The following is a 17,226-nucleotide window of genomic DNA, read 5'->3' as shown; positions in this document are numbered from 1 at the left end:
TCCAGAAGGACATGTGTCTCCATTAACCCATGTATTATATCTTGAACCCTCTAGGGCATCTCAGGTGACAACTGAGTTGGGCTCTTTAGGTGCTTAACTGAATGCACATCAATGATTTGATTGACTGTGACTCTTCACATAGGGACACTGCTTCACATAAGGACACTGAAATGTAAATATCCTCATCTCAGACTAAATCCTATCTATGTGTAAATATAGATAAATATATATAAGTTTTGGGTACATGAATTTGGATATAATATTATTAGATTACTTCCAGAAATTATATTTGCTAATAGCAAATATAACCTATGTTGTACTGATAACGACAAGGCACAAATTTTAGTGACTGTGACAGTTAAGACATTTAGCCAGAAAATGTTAAATAAAAAAGGAAAGCTGCTTTAGATTTTGAAAATCTAGAAGAACGTTGCAGAAAAGCCAGTCAAAAAACCTGTCAGACCGAGAGATCATCATTTCATTTATTTTAAATTAAAGATGTATATATTGCATACATTTTCAGTAAAGGCTGCAGACATTCAAGGTGAGGCTTGACAGGGTCCTGGGTGACCTGATCTAGTGGGGATGTCCCTGCTGACTGCAGGAGGGCTGGGCTAGATGACCTCTAGAGGTCCCTTCTGGCCCAGACCATTCTATGAAATAGCTTATGTCAGCAAGTGCTTGAAGACCAACCAAATCCTAAGGAAAACTTAAGGGGTTAGATATGCTTAAGTAGAAGAAAGTGGGTAATCTGTGCCTTAGGATTCTGAAGGAACCTGCTTGCTACATCACTGGTCTGATGGCAAGTAGTTTTAATAAAGCTGTGGCTCATGTGTTGTGTGCACTGGAGGAAAACTAATACTTTGTTTTGTTTTGTTTTGGTTTTTTTTTTTAGTTGTAAGATAGAAAAAATATAATATTGATTGCAAAACAAGACTGAAATCTGGCTTTATTTAAAGTGACTTATGGCAGGCAAACCTGTTGGCATTCTGCAATGAGACAATAGATTTGCTGTCACAATAAATATGGTAATCTTGTTCACTGTGACCTCTGATGAAGATACTGTGTCACATAGGAAGCAATGGATTGATTTGGAGGAAAAAAAAAAAAAGTAGATTTGTTGAAAGTGTAAAGAGATATCAAATGCAATATAGTAACAATGACCACTGAAGGAGGCTGTTCTGAGAATACAAGCAGGGTGCTTCCAGGACCTCATTTAGGACTAATCTTCTCATTTAATGCATGCCAATCTCTTTTTGGTGGTGCACAGTAATGAGACAAGGAACAGTGGATACAGGCTTCAACATAGAAGGTTTCTCCTCAACATAGGGTTTACAGCGAGGATGACAGAGCACTGGAACAGGCTGCCCAGGGAGATTGTGGAGTCTGCTTCTCTGGAGACTTTCAAAACCTGCCTGGATGCATTCCTGTGTAGACTACCCTAGGGGATCCTACCTTGGCAGGGGGGTTTGACTTGGTGATCTTTGGAGGTCCTTTGCAACCTCTAACATTCTGTGATTCTTTAACTTTGATAAACAAGACTCAGCTGTCTGGAAGTTAAGGAATGAAGCTATATTTACAGCTTAGCACAATTTACAAGCATATGTATACACAATGTTTACAGTTACGTGCAAGTTAAAAGTAGTACAGAAACACAATACTCCTCCCAGGAGAGAGATTATAAAAAAGCAGTTTCCTGCTTGAGTGTGGATTCTACCTGCACTACACAGCAAACAAAGAACTGGTCAATGCCAGTAACCAAAAATGGACACCATCACTGTTACTCTAGCTCATCCCAACTGCAGACAAGGTAGATAGCACACACCTAAGACAGATAGTCTCACTATAATATACTGCCTTCTAACAAAGTTGTGTTCTATGAGTTACCTTTGACATCACATGTGCCTCTTCAGCCAGTCTGGTAGTTCTCTCTGCAAGTGATTTGAAAATGTGTGTGTGTGAGAGATCTGAAATCTTTGATTTAGAAGGAGCCATCAGAGTGAACTTTAGTTAGAAGCAAGGAGAATTTCTGGCTAGTCACCACAAGGTGACTGTGATAGTTTACCAAGGAGCAGAACTGTGGAAAACCATATCTGTAACATGTGGCTAATTGCTGTTCTCTCTGCAACGTGCCAGCTAATATCATGTAAACAAAAGTGCACAGGAAGCAAACAGAATGACAAACATCATAATATTTGAAGAATAAAGACTGTGGTGATGATAGCTTTTTACACAATGGAATATTTGTAAAACATTGTTTATTTACTATGTCCATAGGATGCCTTAAAGGAAGTTCTTAAACAGCTAGAAGAAAAGAGGAAAAGTCTTCAGAATCAGCTAAAAGACTATGAACTTAGACTGGAACAAGAAGCAAAGGTTTGTAATCACTCTATTCCTCTAATCTATCTAAACTGTTATATTGTCTGACAAACAGACAATGAGTGTGGAACGTAGAATAATTCCACAAATTATGTCATTGGAAAAAAGCTTTGCTTTGTATTTGTTTCCTCTGTATAATTCAGCTTCTCAAATCTTTTGCTTAATGGCAGCTTATATCCCTTATTTTAACTGTAGGCTTACCACAAAGCTAATGATGCCCGGCGGATGTGTCTCTCGGAGATCTTACAGGTAAGAAAATGTGTGACTCAACTTGTAAGAATTCCTGTGCTTTCTTATAGAGTAACAGCATTTGTTAATGCCATGTCCTGGAAGGCTAATAGGCCTATTAGATGTCCTGGCTTGCCCCACCCTTCTGCTGATGAGGGAAGCAAAGGCAGGAGGAAAACAAAGGCTTGGGCCATTTTTGTGCCCTCCCAGAGTGATAGAACAGGTACCCACAGATGTTTAGGTACTTGTTGGTGTTTTGCCCAAGTAAGGGTTAGCAAGCCCTGGTTTCACCTAATATGGTCAGTTTTGCAAATGCCACTTCAACTGGTGAATCTCTGTGGCCAAAGGAGTCATTACACTCAAGCAAATAATATAAATTGAGCTAAGCTGCAAGCAGTTGAGCTGCTTCTGCCTCACTGCTCTGCCTCAGTGTGTGCTGCTTCTGCCTTGCTGCCTCACAGAGCTGCCTCTGCCTCACTGCTTTTGGACACGTGTTCTGCTCTGCCTCGTGCTTCAGACCAGCTTAGCCCTGACGTTTTGGGCTTGAATTACCTGGAAACTTAAGTACCTCAAGTTTCCCAGGAGAAGGCATTTAAGTGCCTCACAACATGGCAAGAAGTGCCACAGACATTGTGCTTTCTGCACATCTGAAAGGCATCTTGCCTGCACCTCTGCAAACCTCTATGCCAAGAGGAATAAGGAACAGATCAGGGATCGTCTGCCTCTTTCCCAGCACCCCAGGAAAATCTAGAAGCCCCTTAACGGCCGAGTTGTTCCAACACTGTCACAAAGGAGTCAGGGACTATCTTGAAATTTCTTCTCCACTGCAGTGAGTAGAACAGACTTTCCCTAGGGCTCTGGGCTGCTTATTATGTGTAAGTGGGGCAAAGTCATTTTGTGACCAAACCTTCTCCAATTTTTTTTATATTCCTATATTGTCAATAAGCATCCTCGTGAAGATTTTCCCAAAGGAATTAGAACTCCAAAATTAATTAATTTGTATATAGTTGTGGGCAGAGCTTTCCAGAAATAAAAATAACCACGTATTTTATAATGCCTGCCTCATTAATTGCACCAACTAAATCATGCCATTAGGCCCAAGTCTTTTATCTCTTCATTTACCAAATCCACAACAGAAGTTGCTTTTTAAAAAAAATAAATTTTAAAAGGAAGTATTGAAAAATTGCTACAATTGCTCTGGCAGGGGTGTTGGACTAGATGATCTTTCAAGGTCCCTTCCAGTCCCTGACATTCTGTAATTTCTTTAGTTATTAATACTAATTTTGCTTTTGTATCATTTGGAGTTTCATTTTTCCAAAAGGTAGTCAAAGTGCCCTTAGCCAAGAAAGCTGAAGGACTTTTCTGATGCTTGTTTGCCCATCCATTAGTCACAGGACTGCTATGCTAGTTTTAATGATTCAGTTGAATAAAACGAAACTATCAGCAGTAGTAAAACCACTTTAAGTAGCAATTCTTCTTTTTCATGTTTCTCATTCTTTATTTTAATGGCCAACAAGCCAGCCAGCTCAGAATGTCAGTGCAGCACATATTTCAATTGAATTTATAAGACAAGAGATAAGATACCTTGTTTGATGAAATCAGAGATTAAATTTTATTGCTGCAAATGGAAAGTTATGTTATACATAAAAGTTGATGTTATAAACTGGAGGAACTTGTCAAGGAACCTGTAAAGATTTCTATCAAGGAACCTGTAAAGATTTCTAGTACTCATTCTGAAAGTGTTATTAATTCCCAAATAATGTAAAAGTAATAACTTAATCTGATGCTGAAGAATGACTGAAATCTCTGTCCTAGGTAACTGGGGTGAAGGGCTGTAATTAGCAGTGTTTTCATGTGTTTACACAGCGGGCAACTGATTCTCTTACATGGTTCATTGCTGCTTTGGGAAATCTGGAGGAATTGCTAAAGCTAACTTTCCAGCATGAAACCAAGAAAAAGTCCAAGAGATGTCCATGATAGCTGTTAACATCTTTGCTTTTACAGTGAAATTTGGAATTGCTGGAGGAAGAAAGTAGGAAATAAAATATGATTTTATTACTGAACATGCTAGTAAGAGAAATGTCTGTGTTCAGCTGCCTAGAAAAGCATTTAAACATGCACAAAATATTTCTTGAAGTATGACACATGCACTGACATGTTACTTAAATAGGGTATCAGGGTCTAGGATTTTGCCCCTGCATTGTATTTTCAGTAATCAATTATTTGCTCGTGTGATTTCAGAACCTTACAAGAGCAAAGTAATAATATTCAGATTAATCTCCTTGTTTTTAGTTCTTTGAATATTAAGCAGCCAATCTAAAGTAGTTGTAGAGAGATCCTCTGCAATCTGGGAAGAGAGAAGCACACTTAAGGTGCATACAATTACACCTGGTTTTAGATCAAGGTGAAATTAATTTCCCAGGGACATTTACCTATGCCTCTTCCTGACCTATAAACAGAGCTTAGGTGAGCAGTTTAGATTAGACCTTTACTTTTCACTCTGCTAATCTGAGCATTGCAGTCAACCTAATCATGGCTGAGTGTTGACTGCTTAAGAGTCATTTGTTTGCATGGTCCCTTTCATTCTTGTTCTACTATGACTTTGATTTGATTATGGCCTTTATTTTATTTTGAAATCTTCCCCCTCTTTAACAATTAATTTTAATAAACTTCCTTCTTTTAGCCATATTAAAATGTTGCTGTGCTCCAGTCCGCACAGTGTTGTCATGATATTGCTATCTTGTGATGACAACACATTCCAGTGACACTTTTAGAGAATGGCTATAATGCCTTTTCAAACCCTTTTTTACCTCATTATGTTTGTCTATAGCTCACAGTAAAAAAATAATCACAGAATGGAAGATTTACTGGTAGGTGTTTAAAAAACCTTACTTTGGTTTGGACCCTTCTTGAAGCCTACAGCAGAGAAGAGAGATGCTTCTGAGCAGCCTTTTGGTTTATTTACCTTTTTTATTATCAAGTGCTTTTTTTTCCCTCTTTTTTTACAAACTATATGCATCATCAGAGTGCTTTTGTCTGTCTTGCCTGGGTCCATAAGGATACAATCAATTTTAAATTATAGTTTTAAAATAAAGTTTCACTCATGCTAGATAGTTTATCATGTATCTATTTATGCTTTTTACATTTTCAATCTGAAAAAAAATGTTGCTTTGGGATCTGGACTCCACAAATGTCAAAGTACTTTCTGGGAGGGGGGGGCCAGAACTGGACACAGTACTCAAGGTGTGGCCTGACCAGTGCTGAGTACAGGGGAAGAATAACCTCCCTCGTCCTACTGGCCACACTCTTCCTGATACAGGCCAGGATGCCATTGGCTCTCTTGGCCACCTGGGCACACTGATGGCTCATCTTCAGCCTACTATCTATCAGTACCCCCAGGTCCCTTTCCTCCTGGCTGCTCTCCAGCCACTCAGTCCCCAGCCTATAGCGCTGCTTGGGGTTATTGTGGCCGAAGTGCAGAACCTTGCACTTGGCCTTGTTAAATCTCATCCCATTGGCCTCTGCCCACCCATCCAGCCTGTCCAGGTCCCTCTGCAGGGCTCTCCTACCTTCTAACAGATCAACACCTGCTCCTAGCTTGGTGTCATCTGCAAACTTACTGATGCTGGACTCAATCCCCTTGTCCAGGTCATCAATAAAGATATTGAACAGGACTGGGCCCAGCACTGATCCTTGGGGAACACCACTAGTGACTGACTGCCAACTGGATGTGGCATCATTCACCACCACTCTCTGGGCTCTGCCATCCAGCCAGTTCTTGACCCAGCACAGAGTGAATCTGTCCAAGCCATGAGCTGCCAGCTTGGCTAGGAGCTTCTTGTGGCAGACTGTGTCAAAGGCTTTGCTGAAGTCCAAGTAGACTACATCCACAGCCTGCCCCACATTCACCAGGCAGGTAACCTGATCATAAAAGGAGATCAGGTTGGTGAAGCAGGACCTGCCCTTCCTAAACCCATGCTGGCTGGGCCTGATCCCTTGGCCATCCTGTAGGTGCTTTGTGATGGCACCCAAGATGACCTGTTCCATGACCTTGCCTGGCACTGAGGTCAGGCTCACAGGTCTGTAGTTTTCTGGCTCCTCCTTACGACCCTTCTTGTGAATGGGTAGAACATTGGCCAGAAAAAAATTTAATACCACAAATTATGCAGTCGAGTTTCCCGCATTTGGGGAAATGGCAGGGGTCAGCCTTGCCCTGGGAAAACCACCTGCCTGATCATGGTGTCTCCCCTGCCAGGTAAGTATAATGCTTCTACATTGAAAATACAGAGTTGTATGACCAAAAACGTTCTGCATGAAATAACATCATCTCTGCTTATCCAGTTTAATTAATAAAAGCATTTTTGCACAACAAAGGATTTTGGCATGTGTTCAATTACCCAAATCAACAAGGCATCAGTATAGTATGTACTTAAAAGTACTTCATAGGAGTAAAAACGTAGTAGGTCCAAATTAGTTTTACTTCCGTAAGTGTGATTGTGGTTATGATTTAACTTGTTCTATAAAAAATCGACTATTGCAGATCTCAGCTACGCTTAAAATTGCTGAAGGACAAAAACCAGATGTTCTGACAGGCAAGAGAGAAAACCACATGCTGAGGTAAATTTCCTTTATGTTCCCTCTCTTTCCTGGTTACCCACCCCCCCACACTTTAGAAGGTACCCCAGCTAACTCAGTCGGACTCTGGGAATATAAATGGAGCTATTTATTTACAGCAGCACAATATACATGCAGCTATTTACAATATATACAGTTATATACAGAAATATACAGGGTAAAAGTAATACAGAAGCACAACTCCCTTCCCAGAAACCTGAGTCCCCAGGAGGGGCTCTCAACCACCCCTGCACCTTCTCCCTGCCCCTCTCAACCTTACCCCAGTCCTAGGAAGAAAAGAGGTTCAGCCAAGAGGTAAGAAGCAAAGTTAGTGGCAGTGAGGTTAGGGAGATGCAGCTCCATCCAAGCTCAGCCAGAAAGTGAAGGCAAAATGGTGAAAGTGTTATCTAATGTTTACTTTATTGTTCCCATACCTCTCAGCAAGACCATGAGGGGAGTAGACATAACCATTGTTTTTCTTTTCATAGCCTATGATCTAGTTCTTTTTGCCAAAACATTCTAGCGGGCTTCAAACTAGCACAGCAAAGTACTATGTTTGGAATATCACTGACCAGAATCCTACTGACAAAGCATTAATCTTAACACAGAAAGAAATAGATGCCTACCAAAGTGTGTAAGCAGGCAGATACAATATTTGCTTTTGGAACTCTCCCAGATACTTTATATTGGAAATTTCCTGAGCTAGTATAGTTTCTGTTTATTCAATGTCTCACAGTAAATACTCTTCCATGAACCCACTGACCTACATTATTGAAGTGAGCATTCGCAATACATATTGGGAGTATCTGAGAATGTAATGGGTAAATTATAGGCATGAAATTGTGTAGACATATTTGCTTACCAGCTTTATCCTTTCATTCTGTGTAAGCACAGAATTTCATAAAAGATAACTGGATTTTCCTGCTCTGGGAGGAAATATTAGTAGAATATGAATTAATGTAGTACAATATGAATTAGAGTCTATAACTGAAGTTTTTCAGTACTGAAAAAGCAATGTATGGGTCTGAGATACCCCAGGTATAGACAGCGTGTTGATTCTGACCATAGTGATGTTTAACATGGTCAGGTCAGGAAGTTGCAACTAGGAGGATTCATTTTTTTCTGGGAGATTAACTGTCATTTCCCAGATACTGAGATTTTTAGCACTGATGTGATTATGTTAGGATTTTTTAACAATTTAGTTTAGAAGACCATTATTTCCCCCGAGATTATGTGACAGTGTGTTCCTGTGTTTTTCTTTACATCAAGCAAAAGAAAATAAAGTCTCCTGTACTTGCTGATCTCAAAAGATGCATATTTTAGTAAAATATCTCATTTCAATACATTTTTAAAAGCTTTTAAAAACTTTTTTAAATACTTTACAGACATGAAGAAAATTGCTAATATTTTAATTTTTCCATGGTAGCAAAGGGCCCAGTTTGCAAAACATTGGCTTTTATAGCCAGTAACTTAGAATTTTCAGGTCAAACCTTGGTGTTAGTTGGCAACATGGAGTTAAGAATGGGGATGTGGCATAGTTTATATTTTAAGGACATACCAGAATGTAAGCACTCATCGATCATCACAAGGTTTACACAGCCATTGTTTTATTATTTATTTTTAATTATGTTTTGATTTACAACCTGAACATTCTTTATTCAAGGCAAAATTAATGAAAAAATATTTCATTCAAGTAAAAGAAGACCTGCATGATTGAAAATAAACATGGTTTTGAGAACAATGTGAAAAATTTCTGTGCAGAGTTTTTATCTCACTTCTGTTGGCCTTTCAGAAAACATCTGCCTTTACTGGATTTCAAGTCATGCTAAGAAACTATGCTTAATCGTTTTTTTAACTATAGGTACAAGTATGGAAGAGTCAGTCTGCATACTAAACAACACTGAAACATTTTTGAATAGTAATTGTGAATGCTAACTGTTGATGTATGGCCATAAAAACATGGAAGACACAGTTCAGTAGACATATTTCATAAGGCAGAAGAAGACAGGCTAGATGACATTTGCAAAGAATGTAGGATGTCTCTGATGCAGTTTGAGAAGCCAGTTTAATGTTGTTCTGAGCCCTTCCTACACTCCATTTCAACACTGCACTGGCTGCAGATGCTTGGCTGTAAGTCCACTAGTCCAGATTTTGCTGCATGCTGAGTAAAAGTAGCTCCACATCTATGGGGATAGCCCTCTTTTCAGGACAGTGGCGGCTTGTGAGAGCTGGAACATTGAATGTATCAACCTCAAGAAGACTAACAAGTCTGTAGGACAACTTTCTTAGCTGTTTGCCCAGTAATTTGAAACTTGCACATATCGAGTCATTACAGCTTCTACCATATAACAAAATATTTCTTGGGCTGTCATCATGAATATTGTCATGTCATACCATGAAGTGTTTCCATTCAGAATGCCTTTACTTAAGAGTGACACTGAAATCCTGTATATTGTTGTTAGAGTATGTAAAGTGCTGTCTGTCCACTGTAGTAATGAACAGGGATAGGAACAGGGGCACATTGCATAGAGTAGAGATACATGCTGCTTGGTCGTGAGAATGACCATTCCAATTTGTCTTCTTTGCCCACTGGAGTTCTGGTTACATTCCTGTTACTGATTTCTCTTAGAAGATCAGGATGAAAACAGCTCTTGTGGGTTTCATGTAGATGATGTATGTAGTTATCTATGATGAGTACAACTTCAGAAGTCTGCTGGCAGTAGTTCCACTGTGAGATCATGGGCTTAAGACTATGGATCTCCACAGTGCAGTCCCTTGCAAAGAACTGCAACTACATCTGCATGAAGTGGTTTTCCATTTCCTAACAGGGATTACATAACTAATGAAGAGTGTCTCCTTAGCCAGTTATTCTCTGTCTGCAAATGATTAATATTCTGTTCATGTTCTTCAAATGCCATCATTTAGGTAACAGGAAGTAGTCAGCAATCATGAGATGGGGACTGAGTTTGCATGCATAATAATTAGGTGCTCTGCTAGCCTGCAAACCCAGCAGTACACTTGTTTTTTTCCTCTCTCAATCTTATTAATTCGCAATAGTAATCAGTTATGCAAATATAAAAAGAATAATTTCCATCAGTTAAAGCTTACAGAGAATGTGACACTTGGTGACTAACTCCATCCATTTTATTTCAGAGGGAGATACAGTGTACCAAGAAACCCAAAGATGGTTAATCCTCCCAAAGGATCAACTAATAAGACTGTAGGTGTGAAGCAGCTTCCCAAACTAAAGCACTGATTTAATATTAATGCCAAAAATGTCCCATCACTTTAAAAAAAAAAATCTGAATTGGTGTCATAATAAGGCACAAATATATTTATTTCCAATCCCAGGCTGGCATTTCTTTTGGCAGCCCTAATGTAAGTATTCCTCTGCCAATCAGAATTGTTCTTCCAGTTGCCAACCTTGTTCTGATGATCTCTGACCCTTTTCATTCTGGTTCTCATCAGTGATTCTGGGTGTCAGGCTGCTGGAAGCCTTGGAGAACCTTTAATGTCTAAGTAGATCCTTGAATTCTTTGACTGTACAGGAACCATTGAAAACAAACAAATTTCTGATATTTTTGACCTCTCAAGCAAGAAGAAGAAAAAGGCAGACTGATGCTAACTGAAGTTAACTCAATCCATGACATTATGATTCCAAATATTGGCTTGTAGCTTTTGCAATTTGAACTCTCAGATGAACCTTCGTAGCCACAGTCCAGCTTCCTTAAGATCTCTATGCATTCTTCAGTGGCATTTACCTATCTATTTTTAGGGTATTTTTAAAGTGATCTCTTCAGTGAAAGTAGAAATATTTTGTATTTCCATTTTTAGGCATGCAGTTATTGTTGCAGTTTCATTACCTACGGTTTAGTCATGAAAACTTTGCCAGAATTTTTAAGTGACAGTAGGAATAATGTTTTTGTAATGCAGCATCCAAACCTCTGGTTTACATCTTAAAACCTCTTGGCAGAGTAAATGTGATTGATTGATTGACCAATTTTTGTTTTTATTAAGAGCATCTCTAGCTCTTTGCAGTATCTATTAAAGCTTTTTGCCTCTTTAAAAGCAGTACTAATAGTTGCTTGTTACTGGCAGCCTTAAAGTGAGGCTGTAACTAAATGCATACAAAAAGATCAATGATGTCATTCTAAAATGCAGAGGGAAAAAGACCTTCGGTATTCTGCAGCATATTCAGTATGGAACCCCTGTTTTTTTCTCTTAGGTAGTATGAGATATATTTGCAGACTCTTCTAGTGTTACTATGATGCACCTGGTATCATTCTTTCATAAGCAGAGTGGTCTGCCTGGCCAATTTTTTCCCCACAGTCACAGCTGAAAGCATAGCACAGCTGATTAGGTCAGCGCTCTTGTGTTCCTGTTTTTCACCTGGAGAATTTCCAAATTTTGCTTGTGCTGGCATTCACTATTCTGGAAGGGGGAAAAAAAGCCAACAAGTTGCCATAATGGTCCTATTGGCACAAAAGACAAGAGACATCTGCGTAGTGGAGAATATCCAGTTCTTGGCGTCACACAGCAGACATTTACTACTGCTGTCTCTAAATCAGATGTGAGTCAATGCACTCAAGCCTGGTTCCTGTAGCATCTCAAAATAAGTGGAAACATTGTGCAAATACAGCAGAACACACCTTGTCACAGCAGGAGGCTCCAGCGCTTCCCTCGTGGGTAGTTCTTACTGGGATCTTAAAGCCTAAGGTACAGTAGTGACCTGAGGAGAGGAGCAGATTATATCCTCCTTAGTTCCTGATTCAGCTTGCCAGGAAAATATTAGGATGTGAAACTCAGTAGTATGATAATCAAGCTCTAAAATGTTTGTTTGAGTATTCTAATTGTGTGCCCATTGTGTGCAAAATGGTTCTGTACTCTTATTCTTACCCTTTGAAATACTTGGCTTTTAATTTCCCTTCTGCCTTTCTGAAAGTAAGGGCATTCTAATGGTTAATTTTACAAAGTTTCTTTGCAACAGCAGAAAGATTTTTGGCATCAAAATTGTTGTGGCTTTCCTTTGACCTGAATAAAACTTTTACACTGCTAACTTCCCCAAACTGTGTTGGAATCTTTTTGTTTGGTTTAGTCTGGTTTAATAGTTTTGAATGGATGAATGTTTTGGAATTCCTACATTTTTCTTATGTGGACTATTCTCTACTATTCATAGATTCATAGGTTCATAGAATACCAGTTTGGAAGATATCTCAATGACCATCTCTTATGCTGTGCTGTGACATTGGGTTTGTTTACATTTGCAGCAGTGAACATGTCTATGCACAATATCTTCTACATGGATAACATATATGTGAAGAAATTAATCCTTAAAAGCACAGTCTGCACTGTTGTTCTCATTTTAGGCATAGAATACTGAGTTACAGAGCTACATTTATTTAAATCAGAGATGGGAAATGTAGAGGTGTCTGTTTTTTACCTAAATTCATGACAGTGTTCTTCTGTAATGCTGCCAATCATTTGAAGGCAAATTCTATCTCCTCAACTCTATGTGCATCATATTCTAAACAGTGGGCAAATCTGAAGACAAAAATGGGAAACTGAATTGCTAACAGTTGCGGTCAGTGAATGAATGGTGTTAATCAGAGTGAGGTAGGAGTAGAGCTGAAAGGTTTGAATCAGGCCAAACTTCTTCCTACAGCACAGAATATAATTGTGATTCCAGATGTACTGGTTGTAGTATGCCTTTAACTGATGGACTGAAAAAATTGATAGCCCAAATCCTGGGACTTGAGAGTCATATAACTCCAATGATTTCAGATGAGTCATGATTATGAAGTAACTATGGAATTTAAGTACTTACCAATATTGTTGCTGGAAACTATGAATTAAAGAGTTCAAATGCTGGTAAGAAAACATTTCTTATTTCCCAGAATAGTTTGTTTGTTTTGTTTTTTTTTTGTTAACTTTCATGATTTAAGAGGGTAATGAGTCACAATTTTTCTTTTTAATTAATCAATATAGCTGCACTACACTCCTCTGAAAGAACAAAATTGTTTACTGGGTAGGCATTGACTGTGTAGTTGATTATTGTGTGATTATGCAGCATAACCACAGACTCCTGTGAACTTGGGTGATAAACGTCCTCATAGTCAAAGTATTGGTAACAAAAAGAAAAACGTTCAATTGCTTCAATACTTTGTGTAATGGGATCTCTGTGTAAGTAACTGGTAGACTTCAGTTTCCCTGATTCCTATAATTTTCCATCATCCCTGGTAAAGAAAAGATTCGTAATTTAGTCCTAATACATTTCCAGTAGTGGAAGATGCTGCAGAGGCATTTTTAGAAACTTGATCTAGACACAGCAGCAAGCAGATAAACAAATAAATAAGTGAACCTGTGTGTTGTTAGGCTTCTGCTTTTGCTGCCAGACTGCCAGGCAGCAGTAATTTGAGCTAACTGTGGCTGGGAGAATTAACATACATGGATGAAAATCACAGCTAGTGACAACAGTTTTATCTCCTTACATACAGGTGGTATACCAATGGCAGACAGCTCTATACCACATAATGAGGCTTTTCAAACGTGGCAGTATGCCCTTTAACTTAGCAAATCAGTATAACCCTCTCTTTCAGAGATAAAAGATATAAACACTGTATGTAGGTCCTTGTAGGTTACAGCTTGGAATCTAGTTCTTCTGTACTTCACCAATCTGTGCCACAAACTACTAAGAACCATGTACAACCCAAATGTCTACAGGAACAGCATGGAGGTGGGACTAGGCTTTCCCAGTGGCTCTGCATGCGAACTTATGCGCCACTCCAGAAAGTGCTCACCTAGACTCTGCCTTCCTTGTAGCAGAACCACCAACAGCTGAACTATTGGAATAGGTTTAACCTCTGAAGCACTTCTGGGCACTACCTGTCACATAGGTGGCTCCCACCACAGTCCTGTCAGGCATCTTTTCCATGACCAGAGGTGTCAACACACTACCTGAAAGTGATGGGAAGGAAGATGTATGCCTGTCGGTAATAACATAGTAACAGGAGTTGCTCTCTGTCCGCCCACAATATAAAGCTGGGGACTGAGTCTGACAGTAATCTGCTCCCCTTAGGACAGGACTGTTTTGAACGTTTCCAGTTCTCACTCTAGAAATGCAGATTGTTTGAAGGGACAACCCTCAGCTGGAGTTACTTTGCCCATTGCAACCAGGAGTAAGACAAAGCTGAAAACAAACACAGTACTGACTTGTTGCAGATGCTTCAGTGTACCTACCTAGGAGAAACTAGTCAGCTGCATGTGCTCATACCCAGGGGAGCTTGGACAGTTCCTACTTTACAGCTGGGCTTCCAGGTGTAAGCAATGCAGTTCCCTCAAGTTTTGCATCTACGAGTGCTCTGCTGCCACAACCTGTTATATGTGTGAGAATTGCCACTAGGGCAGGATTCCATATAAAAGACTTCTGTGTTGCTGTCTTCCCTGATGTGAGCAGAAGAGCTTCACTTCCAGACTGGCACATTTCCTGTACTCTGGATCCCATGTAACTTCTTTGCCTCTCCCTTTGTTGCCTGGGAGAAGATGATCCCTGCTTCAGGAGCCCAGCTGTAAAGTAGGGAAAATAGGATGTTTCTGCTACTGAAATGTAATATGAAGATAAACACACCAGCAGTGGAAGAAAGCCAGCTGGTAAAAATACAGTGAGCCTAAGTAAGTTTGACCTCAATCAAATGGGTTTTCTTTTGACTTACAATGAAAATAGGCAACACTGGTGCTGTGTTAGTACAGACACTTAACAGCTGTGGCTGCTACATCATATTGAAAAGAATCACCAGGAAGGATTAATGTCAGGGTATTTCCCAGTGAACACAGCCCAGCAGTGTCAACAGTTGCTGTGTAAATCTTATCAAAGGAAAAAATGTCAGCCATGAGAAGAGAAGGACCCCTTGTGAGATGTGGCCAAGGACACGCCTTAGTCTCTCACCACTGTACAACAGGCGCTTCCTCCTGCAGCTGTCTCATCGCTCCTCACAACTAACAAATGCCCTGTGGGGAATCTGCTGAGGAATGATGTGGTGTAACAGAGCAATGCAGACTGGGGAGCAGAGAAACAACACACAGCTGAAGGGTTATTTTGAGAGAAGAATGGAGCAAAATAGGTGTGCCCCCATTGACTCATCCTGTGCTGCTTAGGAATAGGATACTGAGAGATCTTTAAACAAGAGCAGAAGAAAAAAAAAAGGAAGTAGAAGAGTGAGAATCATCTGTCCCAGCTTGGGGCTTGAAAGTCATATACCAAAGTCTGAGCTAATCACTGTATACACTGTATGTAGTCAGTGGGAAATAGCAGACACCTTCAGAGAGCAGATCTTCTCTAATGTAGATGCTTAAAGTGGATCAGATGATAAATCTACTGGATTTCTCTCCACTGGCTAGAGGAGACACCACATGATAAATTTAAATTAACCAGTCTAGTATGGAGCCAGGTTGGTTGAATCCTGGTCCTGACAATGTTTTTCTTGCTCTGGTTAGGGAGGGTAATACTCAAGCTCACTAGAGAGCTTGACCCAAGAAGAAATACTGAGCTCGATTTGACTCTTCTTTGGATTGATCTTTTCCTCTTGTAGGAGCACAACACACAACACAGGACCTGTTCTTTCAGCATTCAGGCTCATAGATGTGTTCCCATGTTTTGTCAGCAGTTACAAGGACAAATTACTTTTTTTTTTTGACCCTTTGAAGAGACTTGGTAAGTTCCATGGTCTTCTGAAATCAAAGTAACAAGATGCTACGTTATTCTAAAAAGCCCTCCCTAAATCCTATGGACCTTCAATATACAGATGGCAAAACATAGCCCATAGATCCATTTGCTACAGACCTTAAAGAAAATCTGATGCAATTGTGATAAGGTTCAATAACATTGTGATCAATACTTGTTGTGTGTTCCTGGCTCCTATAAGGCTGAGCTAGGAATTTACTAAATGACAAGTCAAATTACTGGCTGGCCAAATATGTTCTTGGAAGATTAAAACAGCAGTTTTTTCCAGGCCTGCAATAGCTGACAGCATAACTTCATTAGTGTATTCTATTTCTAGAGCAAGAATAATTTGTTCAAATACACTTAAAATGTTTAGACTTCATCTGACTCGCCTTTGTCTGCCATCAGAAATCACAGAGATCATGCAGAGAAATCTCAGGCCAAGCCTTTGGTCACCTTAACAGTGAGGATGAATGCTGCTGTTGTGGTGCTGCAGCCATTGTGGCTTGGAGGGGTGTGAGGACAGTGTGTCCTTTGCATGGCTCCTGAGGAAAGGGAGTCTGATCTTGCTGTGTTTTCCACTCTGAACATCTGCAGGGAAGCATCATGTCTGAAAATTTCCTGTTTTGCTGTTCTTATTGCTATTTGGGGTTGTTTAGCCTGGAGAAGAGGAGGCTCAGGGCAGACCTCATTGCTGTCAACAACTACCTGAAGGGAGGTTGTAGCCAGGTGGGGGTTGGTCTCTTCTCTCAGGCAACCAGCAAAAGAAGAAGGGGACACAGTCTCAAGTTGTGCCGGGGGAAGTATAGGCTGGATGTTAGGAGGAAGTTCTTCACAGAGAGAGTGATTGGCATTGGAATGGGCTGCCCAGGGAGCTGGTGGAGTCATCGTCCCTGGAGGTGTTCAGGAAAAGACTTGGATGAGGCACTTAGTGCCATGGTCTAGTTGACTGGATAGGGCTGGGGGATAGGTTGGACTGGATGATCTTGGAGGTCTCTTCCAACCTGGTTGATTCTATCGTTTGGCTAATGTATCATAATTTGTGTGAATACCTCTCCAGTGCCTGTTTTTTTCTGGGTGTATGTCACAGTCGAAGAGCTAACACTTTATTTTGGTTCTAGATTATAATTGGGAGAGAGGAACTTTCTGGACATTCTTTTGAATATAGAGGGAATGAGCAGGGCATTGTTCGTAAAAGCCAAATCATGGTAAAGTCTGTATCATTCATGGATTTGCTAGTTGGTATAAAAAGCCAATATGTAAGCAATTTCACTGTCTTCTCTTTTGGG

The 17,226-nt window shown here is 39.9% G+C and overlaps 1 protein-coding gene and 1 pseudogene across 4 annotated transcripts in view; one reads left to right on the top strand and one right to left on the bottom strand.

Moving 5' to 3' along the window:
* Positions 1 to 12,279, top strand: part of CCDC169 (coiled-coil domain containing 169) — a 33,345-nt gene extending 21,066 nt beyond the window's left edge. For 3 of the 4 annotated variants that reach the window (XM_064140945.1, XM_064140959.1, XM_064140950.1), the window contains 4 exons: positions 2,278 to 2,376; positions 2,575 to 2,628; positions 7,148 to 7,224; positions 10,375 to 12,279. In XM_064140945.1, coding sequence (XP_063997015.1) covers positions 2,278 to 2,376; positions 2,575 to 2,628; positions 7,148 to 7,224; positions 10,375 to 10,477 — 333 coding nt within the window. In that variant the 3' untranslated portion in view covers positions 10,478 to 12,279. Of the gene's footprint in view, positions 1 to 2,277; positions 2,377 to 2,574; positions 2,629 to 4,473; positions 4,624 to 7,147; positions 7,225 to 10,374 lie in introns of those variants that run through there. The other variant, XM_064140964.1, reaches the window with a different exon arrangement.
* On the bottom strand, positions 6,732 to 6,870 carry LOC135174100 (U1 spliceosomal RNA; annotated as a pseudogene).
* Positions 12,280 to 17,226: the final 4,947 nt, after the last annotated feature.

The sequence above is a fragment of the Pogoniulus pusillus genome, chromosome 3, assembly GCF_015220805.1.
Source record: "Pogoniulus pusillus isolate bPogPus1 chromosome 3, bPogPus1.pri, whole genome shotgun sequence".
NCBI classification, from domain to species: Eukaryota; Metazoa; Chordata; class Aves; order Piciformes; family Lybiidae; genus Pogoniulus; species Pogoniulus pusillus.
Note: the sequence above shows the minus strand (reverse complement) of the source record. Positions and strands in the feature narration are given on the sequence as shown.